This window comes from Dipteris shenzhenensis, chromosome 32 (assembly GCF_047967505.1).
Source record: "Dipteris shenzhenensis isolate YYH24624 ecotype China chromosome 32, Dip_SZ_1.0, whole genome shotgun sequence".
Classification (NCBI taxonomy): Eukaryota; Viridiplantae; Streptophyta; class Polypodiopsida; order Gleicheniales; family Dipteridaceae; genus Dipteris; species Dipteris shenzhenensis.
In genome coordinates this window covers 11,893,732-11,903,722 of record NC_141627.1, presented here as the reverse complement: position 1 = coordinate 11,903,722, position 9,991 = coordinate 11,893,732, and the positions used below count along the sequence as shown (strand labels likewise).

Below are 9,991 nucleotides of genomic sequence, written 5' to 3'. Positions count from 1 at the left end.
ATGTAATAACTTATTTAGTTGGATTGGTATAAAGAACCTTCGTATGGCATGGGGTCACTTGCCGATAGGGCATAGTCGAGCTGATTCCTCAATAATCACCTGGTTCATGGGGTGATTCGAGGTGGTGGGGGTTGAGGGCCTAAGACAAATGCTGGCAAGGGGAGGTTTTTGAGTTGTACACTACCCTTGGTAAATAGAAGGGGCTCCTTGTATTGCTAATTGGTCCTAATTAAATTGGTTAGGTGGGACAGGCAATGTTAGGGGCTGCCTCTGTTGGTACATCGACTAAGGTTTAACCTTGGGGTACTGACATTGTGAGGTCTCATGATTCCCCCACCTAGCACAGTGAGCACAGCACAGTGTCGGCCTAGCCCTAAGGCATGGGCAATCATTCATAGGGTGGTTGCTCATGCATAGTCCGCACCACACATTATCTCTCCTAGGGAACAGGTGGGGACCGAGCCCTCCCTTGCCAATCCCCCCTTGAATTGTTGGGCCACTCGATTAAAAAGATCGGTAAATTTTGACACCTCCAATTTGCTCCTACCTAGCTTTCACTCACGTTCCTCTACTTTTTCAGGTCTTTCTCTACACAAAACACCACAACCAAACTTCTTGCCAATGGGAAGTAATGAAAGAAGCATGTGCAAGCAAATGCATACCTCTATCTCCTAGGCAACGGTGCCAAATATGTGTAATTTTACGATGACTCCACATGTTGAGGGGATCTTGGAGGAATGCCGAGGGAGCAATGCAAGCACATGTGATCCAAGAGTGTCACATTGACGCATCAATGTGAATCCTCAAGAGAAGAAAAGGGAGAAGGTGGATGGGAAGAGGGATGAGAGAAAGGGAAGGGAGAGGTGAGCGGAGAGGGAATGCATAAAGTAAGAAGGGCGAAGGCAGTGAAAGGCATTCATAAAGGCAAGAGAAAGAGAAACACATACACACTTCTTGGAAGAGGAGATATTCTATTTCTCAAACTTGCATACATACAATTAAAGTCCAAAAGTCAAACTTAGGGCCAACCCTATGTCTCCTCACCACTCCACTCTCCCTATTTCTCCAGTTACAAGCACTTGGACCACATTCCAAGGTGGACTTCCATTCTCATCCTATCCCTTTCTCCACTCTATCTCCTAGGTTAACACACCTTCGCCTTGGAAAATTGGTGATAAAACAACATAAAAAGGGCCTTTTGGTAACTCAAAACAATCATAGATAGAGTTTAGAGTCCTCTTCAATTATTAGAATGGCAAATATAGAGTTGTCGGTGTAGGCCCAAGTGCATTAAACCACAATGATATATGACTTCCTCAAAAAATTGCAATGGAAGAGATAGGGCCTTCAGATAAATTGAGAAAACTCTTGGCAGCAACCGTTGAAGAATATACCAAAGGAAGGCCTAGAAATAAATTGAAAAAGAAAAGCCCGCTGTAGAGATAGATTTGGCTTATGAGCACAATGCGTTGGAGTAGTATATAAAAAAATATGGAGCCAATAACGCCTCCAAGTAGCCTATGCGTCCTTTGGCATAGTAAAAGAAAAAAACATAGCTTGCTAGTCACCTTCATTACAAGAGCATCCATTAGAATAATGATGCTATGATGGAGTTGCCAACCAAAATGTCTGAACTGAGAGTTACAGCCCAACTAAGCGACTCAACTCAACGTCAGAGAGAAGGAAGGAGAAGACCACACAAGAAAAGAGAGCCAATGCATAAAGTGGCATCGACTATCATCCTTACAACATAAGAATCCTTGTGAGTTACCAAGTCCTCCATAACCGTATCCAAATCCTGCCCAAAATACCATGCTCCAATCACATTGATGTTCAAATCTCAACAGAAGGTACTCATCCTCGCACAAGTGGCCTTTGGTCTTTGGTAATACTTTCGAACGAGGATCAAGCCCCCATCTTTAATAGTTAGAATATGGTATGATTTATTGTTGCATGCAACCTATGGTCTATTGATAAAACATTTAAAATTTGTATAAGTGAAGCCAAAAAATATAAAAGCTCAAATTGATATCCCATAAATATATGAATCGGCTTTGTTAAAATCCCCATGGTAGTGTATAACAATCAAGAAATGATTGTTTAACTAAACTATGGCTTATATTGAGTACTGCTTTGAAAACTACAAGATACTTTTGTGTATTTTCTTGTTATACAGTCGTTTAACATCTAAGGACGGTGACAAGAAGGTTCCCAAAGAGGATGTTGCATAGTAAATATACTTGGAAACCTGTAAGGCCACATATGTATACCACACTTATTTAATTTGGTTTTTTGCTATAAGGTTGTATTGTAATGCCACATACGTAAGACACTTATCTAATTTGTCTTTTTGCAAAGCTTTTCCCATGTTAACTAATAGCTCACTCTCAATTATGGAAAGGCCACTTATACCTACTAAGAAGATGTATTAAAACGATGTAATGTGTTATAAAGGCAAGTAATAACTCTTCTATACATAAAGAGGATGGGTACAAGGCGACAAAATGGTCTTTATTGTATTGTAAGACAAAGACACTTCATAACTCTTGCATACATAAACCTAGATTGAAATGCATTTAATCATCCCAAGGCACTAAGCAAGGTTTTACGAATATGTGTCAATCTTGATGATAAACATATTAAACATTTAAGGTTTTGATTTTTGTGTTGGATATTTGAACCTTTTGAAAATGGTAGGTATTTATAGGTTTGAGAATTATATACGAGAGCATCTTCTGTGTTTGATGCAACAATCATAACCATATAACTCAACCCTTTAACACATCAGAAAGGAATAAACTAGAAGGTAAAGCTCGAGTCACTTTGGGACTACAAACAATCAAAACTTCATAGCACTTTTGTTTGCTAGAACTATCCGATGCTTTTTAAGGAATAAAATCACTTGATGTATAAATTTACAATGATAAGACTACAAAACAAAAAACCTATTATGCTTTGAAGATAAATTGTTAATCATATTGTGTGTCTTAGGGTGATTGGGTTTCATTGAGAGGACTCCACTACTCATTGGGGGGGGGGATCATTGAATAATAAGAATTCAATGCAATGAAATACAATGTATTTCAATAGAACAAGACGTCCATAAAGGTGATATTGGATAGTCGAGGAGTAAAATATTCCACTACATTCATTCTGGGTTAATTTTAGTCCCTTGTTTAAAATTCTATGTCTTTACTTTAAATATTCCTTTGGACACACTTTCATAAGAATGTCTATGTATTCCTTTGGTTGGCATAGTTATTTTGGTTTTCCTTCCCCCTACAATGAAATATACATGGCCTTTTCTAAAGCAAGGGTGAAGTTAAGGGTGTTTATACACCGATGCCCGACCATGTCCAAGAAGGGGGCGTTAGCTTATGTGGCTGCCAATTGGCAAGGTGTGATTTGCCCTGTAAAAAGGGGGGTGCCCATGAGCATGGACAATAGGTATGTGCCGCCCATCGCCTGCGCATAGGTGAAATCCATTAATAGCAAGATTCAAACCCTTGTGAGCCAATCATAAGTCACATAGTGTGAAGCATGTAGACATCTTCAAGCTCTTGCAATAAGTGAGGGCATTATAGTTCTTCTATTGTCTGCTTGGTGTGTAACGGTATTCGTTTGGTGTGTAATGGCACACTGCCCATGGGTTTTTGGCTCAGGAGGGAACGGGTGGGGTGGTCTGTAAGCGCCCTAATAAGAGAACCATTGAGCTAAGAATGGTGTGGATGGACAAGAGGTGAGCCATTGCACGAGCGAGGTATCTTGAGTGTACTAGGCGATTTGTTTTTTCGTGTCTAAGGGGAGGGATTGGTGAGGCGAGGCTTCTAGGAAAGGAATGGTGAGGCTTTGGTTCAAAATTAAAGAAGGGGGCAGAAAGAAAGGAAGGGCTTTTGAAAAGAGTGACAACAACAAAAAGGGAAGAGAGACGATCCTGTCAATCATTTCTTTTTGAGTTCGTGCGTTGGAGCACATTTTTGCCAGAACTTCAAAAGAATCGCGCACTTCTCTCGAGATCGATCGATCGATCGATCCATCGATCCATTCTCATCTCCATCTCCATCTCCTTCTCCGTCGTAATACCTCTGCCTTTCTTCTTCATCTCCTTCCAATTTCGCTTTCTCAGCTCACCTCAAGCCCTAGTCCACCATCCCGGAGCAGCAGCAGGAGAAAATTGGACGCTTTCTCCTTGATGGCCGATTTTTCTCTCCATCCTTGATGGGAGATTTTCCCTTGAGATCATGCTGCCTCTCGTAGGCTCAATATGGACGACGATGAAGCCACCACCTCCAGTTCTGCGCATGCATCGGACGAGCTTCAGCAGCAGCAGAAACGGCAGCAACAGAATTCTCCTTCTACTCCTTCCGTTGTCCCTCCTCCCCCCCCTTCCCCTCTTCCTCCTCCCTCTTCACCTCCCCCTTCCCAACCTTCGCAGCCGGCCGAGAATGCCAGTAATAATCGGCAACCATCTGAGCAGTACCAGCATTACCATCTAGCTCCACCCAGATCGTCCATGGGACCTAAACCTGCCCCCGATTACTCGGTCATTTCCTCACTTGCAGATACCGAAGAAGATCATCCCGGGCCGCGTTGTGCTCACACGCTGACGGCAGTGCTAGGTGTGGGGGACGAGAACTCACCAGGCTATATCGGTCCACGGATTATACTGTTCGGGGGTACCACTGCGATTGAGGATGCTTCCCAAGCAGCTGGTCCACAGTCCGTTAACGCAGGCGCCGGCATCAGTACGTATTTCTTCCTGTCTGACAAGTAGAATAGTGAATGTGACTCGGCGTAAGGTTTCTATTGATAGCTTTTCCCGATGAGAGCAAATTAAGGACACCGCTCTCGATTTTGTTGTTTTTGATTTTCAGGGTTGGCCGGGGTCACCAACGATGTGCATTGCTATGATGTTCTCTCCAACAAATGGACGAGGTAGAGTACACTGTAAAAGTGAAGCTTCACGATGAATGCAATTGGCAATGCCCAAAGATGTTGCGTGTGTTATGTCTAGCAGAGTCCATGCGAAATAAAACTTCACTTGCTCAGATTTTTTGTGTGCATTTGAAGCATTTCTTGAGAAATTACATTCCAGAATAGCAAACAGATGCTTGCCGGATTTATAATTTGAGCTAGTTATTTGTGTATTTACAGCAGAGCTTGTTTTAAGTTGAGTTTTGTGGACAATTGACTTGAGTAAAAACCTGAAATAGCATGCAAAGCGAAACAAGTCTTTCTTCTTCATTGCATGTTGCCATTAACACATCCACTACAATCTAAGGCCCATTATGAACCCCATTCAAACAAGAGACAATGTCATTGAATGAGTTCAAGAGTACCTATAGAGAAAGCTTATGTACTTGGATGCTAATCCCAAGATTATTGGACGCAATCCAGCAGGGTTAGGGGCCTGGGGATTAAGGAAAGCATGCTAACGCAGGACTAGAGGGATTGAGCACTAGCAAAGGGTATATTTAGCCAAGACGCTGTCCAGAAAGCGCGATGCTCTTCCATATAAGAGTGGCCAAGGCTATTGTGTTGTATTCAGTGTGCACACACCACTGCATGGGCTGGTTTGGATCTCGAGCCTAGACTCCTACCTTCTACATGGTGGATCACAAGATACTATGCTGAAGGTTCCTTATGGTGTGGGACGCTAGAGCTTTGGGCATAGCCTTGTGGGGCCCATGTGCTCAGGGGTGGCTGGGAGGTGAGTCTCCTAATCTTTATTTTGTTTTGCTGATTATGTTTTGACTTTGGTTAGGGTTAGATCCTAGTGGGGATGCATCAGTTTGAATTAGAGCAGCCCTCAACACAGTGAAGTGTATACAGTTCGAATGATGCCAGGTATATGTTGTGGTAGTCAATGCGTTTCTGCAAATTGATGAAGTGTTTTAAGGTTTGCAAATTGATGAAGCACGATGTAGGTAACAGCATGCAGTACGATTTGGTGTTAGAACCTTAAAGGAGTGTGAGACCGCTGGGGGGGGGGGGGGGACACAAACTAAGTGCAAAGAAATTCAATCAGATTTAAGGGTGCGAGTTGCTTGAGAATCTAGGGTGTACTGGTGTAGTCAGTTCGTTGGCATAGGGGGCAGTGAACTGATAGAAATCAGCTTGCAGCTCCTCAAATAGTAATTAGAAGGCTTAGGGTAGGTGTCTTGCTGCAAAATTGACTGGTTGCTGAAGCTAGAACCTGACTGGATCACTTGCAGGATCCTCTCCGTGTTTCTACCCTCACATCCCTCTCTTACTCTCTTACCTATGGCTGAGGAAACTTGCATGTGTGAGGAGGCAACAAGCTACGCGCCTCCTCTTGAAGGCCCTCAACGAGGGAGATTTTGAAGCATAAAACCTTGTGACAAAGGAGCAGCATGCAGAAATTGAAGGATGATTTCGACACTCAGATGAAGGACTTCAAGGATTTGGTTACAGTCCAAACATAGATGATGGTGTTGTTACTAGCCAGTCATGGGCTTGGTAGAGGGAACTGGTGGGAGTATACCCATTGTGCCCTCCGTCACACCTGGGGCCTTCACAGATGAGAAGGAGCACACTACGGAATGCATAGATGCATGGTTGAACTAGTGGCAGGTACACTTTTCTTTCCATCCCTTTTCCGATGCTTTGAAAATCCAAAGGGTGCAAGGGATGTTCAAAGGCAAGGTGTTATAACCACGTGATACCTATCTGCTGAGGTTTAGGGATTTTTAGGGGCTTAGGGACCTCTAATCCAAGCCTCTTATATGGATCCTACCACCTTATCTGGAGTTTTCATAAATAGATTGGCAAAAGAAGACGAACTACAGGTGAAGAACAACCAAAGCAAAAACCTGGAGGATACAATTATATTAATTAATATGCTCCACCTATCACTTCTCCCATGGTCCTTGGGCCATGTCTTACTAAATGTAGGCATAGGACCGCCGAGGTGAGGCGAGTACAAAGTGCACGAAGAAGGCCGAACAAACCTTTCAGTACGTAAAGGAAGGCGGTTGCTTCCTTTGCTGACAATTGGGGCATATGTAGATGCAGTGTCCAAAGTTAAAGGGCAAGGCACTTTGGCCGAAGTTAAAAGGCAACACTATCTCTTCCGTTTATACCACGGTCTTATGTTGAAGTCCTTGCAAGAAGGATTGTAACTTTAATATGAATGTGCTCAATCCCAATGATCTTGTATGTATATACGGGTCGATCATGGGTAGGATAGTGCACATCTTAGTTGACTTTGGAAGTTCTCATAATTGCTTGAATGCTAAACTTTTGCGAAATTTGGGGGTTCCAACGCAGGCGAGTAGCCATGTCTATGAGGTGGACAGGGCAGCAAGAAAGCAAATATGGGTTCGATGTGCAACACATTCCCCTCACTATCCAGAATTAATTGGAAGATCTAGACCTCATGCTCATGAATTTAGGATAGAGTGGATGTAATTCTAGGAAACGAATGGTTGGATAAGCTAAATGTCGAGATTGTCTTGTAGAGTCACAGGTTAACTTCTGTCCAAAGGGCAGTACCCTATGTAATTGCAGGTTGATTTAGTCCTTAAAGGGTATTTTTTTTCCTATGATCTTCTATATAACAGTTATGCTGAACACATATCATGTAAGATTTTCAAGTTTGCAACCTCATAAATTGCAAGTAACAACTATGCATTATGCATAATGCTAGTGCTATATATTATTGCATGATTATATCCATCTAGTTAGTATTAGCCTATAGGTATTAAGCATTGATTTTATATATATATATATATATATATATATATATATATAACTTACCCTTCTGCTGAAAGGAATGTTTTAAATGTGTTTCTTTGAGAAGGGCAATTTTTAAAAGTTAACCTTCTATATAGATGGTTTTAATATTGCCATCAATTCTTTCGAAGTACCAATACCCTTAACAAGCATGTCACAACTTGCCAAAATAACCCTTGCAAGGAACCCAGGTCCTTGAAAGTCAATGGCCGCTATCTCTCTCCAGCTATAAGGGTCGTCACCAACCTATTGCAGCCCTTTCACAATTTTATGAGCATGACAATGGCCAATTGATTATCGTCCACCTTTTAGCTGACCCTTCCAACACTTTTTATCTTGGCCAGATGTTCACTTGCTCGCTCACCTTCCTCCATCTTAGCGTTTCTCATGCAAGTCACACAAAATTGTTGAGGCCTCAAATGCAGACACTGCCAATTGAATATGTAGAAGCATTGAACCTGAGGTTGTTAGTGCCTCAGCATTTCTGAGCACCTACTCTTTGATCGCATGTGCAGCTTCAGCTTTGATAAAATTGCTTGTCACATCCAGGTTGTTTCTCCAAGACAATCTCGACAATGGTTGCATACGGAGGTTGGAGGCTTGATCACCAATGCATACACCTCTTGGCAGATCTCACCTTCTATAGATCTCTTGCTCTTTAGTTCTCACTTCCCCGATTTGATACCAGGTTTGGTACCAGTCTAGATATGTGCCACTCTTGACCTTAAATAGCACGCTAGAACCCAGAGGTGATTTGCTAACTGAGAGCCTAAGCCTATGCAGCCGAATAATGTAAACCAAAGGAAGAACTTTGAACCAAATGGGTTACTCTGCTAGATTCAGCTTCAGTAGACACGTTTGCACAAGAAACTCTTTCAAGGACATTCAGATCTGAGCTAGTAACAGCAGTACAGGACAGAAAGATAACTTGATGTATATTGTACCAAGGTCAATTCATTCACAGTACCTCATACAAGTTCTCAATACCTGCAGCAGACACACCTCTTTATGAAGCCCTATTATAACTCTCAAATCTGCCAATCACTTTGTGCAGGCTGTGTGCTCCTTTGAGGTGGCCTCAGTGACTGAACTGGAAAAGCCCCAAGCGGGCTCTATTATAGGAGAAAAGGGCTTCTCAGTCTGTCCTACCAGCCCTAATTTTAGGCCGACCTGCACCAGACTTATACCGACTTCCACATGGCACTACAGGTCCTCACAGAATCCCCGGACCTACTGAATATAGCTGACCAGCAGGTTGCTGACTGACCTGAGGCTGGGAGCTACAATTCACCCGACCCTTGCCACCATTTGTGCCCTTATGCTGGGCCTCTCTCTGCCCACACATGGACCGTCTACTCATCTACTCTTCCATCTGCTGGCTCGTGTACCTGGGTTGATGTTCTCTTCATCAGACGCACCTCTGACTGCAGATCTTTCGGCCTCTTATGATGCAAGAGTTGCTGTGTTGCAGCTTATCTACTGCTCTTTTTGTTGCAGCCCTTGCTGCAGACATGGCAGCCCTACTTGTGGGTATTGTCAATCCCACGTGCTGCCCGTGTTCAGGTCCACATGGCAGTCCATGTGTTGGGCCTTAACCATGTTGATTTGCCCATGTGGCATACATATCTCTTGCCCATATGGCAGTGTCTCGTTCCCCCAAATCCTACACAGGTGTCATGTCCCTTTGCTCTCTTCATATACAAGTGGGATAATGAACCCTATATTTTAACAAGAATGTCTTATTAAGCTGTCAATGTAAGAGAGAGGCTGCTATAATATGTGAAGGTACTGCTGCATTTTTGTTGATTTGCCAGGTACCATAACGAGCCAAGTCTGCTGATTGGGTCATAAATTGTTGCCTTTTCCTATAATCTAGACTGCTTTTGGCTCATGGGGAATATACACCGACAGATCTTGTAATCGGATAAGCTTCTAATTTTTCTAAATGCGGCTTTTTCCATGAGCCTGCATCATAATAATTTATATGCCTAGTGTAAAAATACACATGCCTGGGTCCTAAACTGCATGATTACATGCATTAATGGCCCTGGAACATAGAATAAATTTATGGTGGCCTCAAGAGTGAACCTAGGGCCCTGTTCCCAATTCCAATAAGCATTCATATTTATAATTTAACATCTTGCAGCATCATATTGGCAGCACATAAGATGGCAACGGCTTCTCTAAAATGATTTGACGTGCAATAGGGCAGAAATTGAGCTTTGCCCCTTCTGCA

General features: G+C 42.8%; 1 protein-coding gene across 1 annotated transcript in view; it reads left to right on the top strand.

Moving 5' to 3' along the window:
* Nucleotides 1-3,784: 3,784 nt before the first annotated feature.
* The window catches only part of LOC147880305 (serine/threonine-protein phosphatase BSL3-like), a 50,884-nt gene continuing 44,677 nt past the window's right edge, over nt 3,785-9,991 (top strand). The window contains exons 1-2 of the mRNA XM_087370585.1: nt 3,785-4,745; nt 4,875-4,935. Coding sequence (XP_087226711.1) covers nt 4,265-4,745; nt 4,875-4,935 — 542 coding nt within the window. The 5' untranslated portion in view covers nt 3,785-4,264. The remainder of the gene's footprint in view (nt 4,746-4,874; nt 4,936-9,991) is intronic.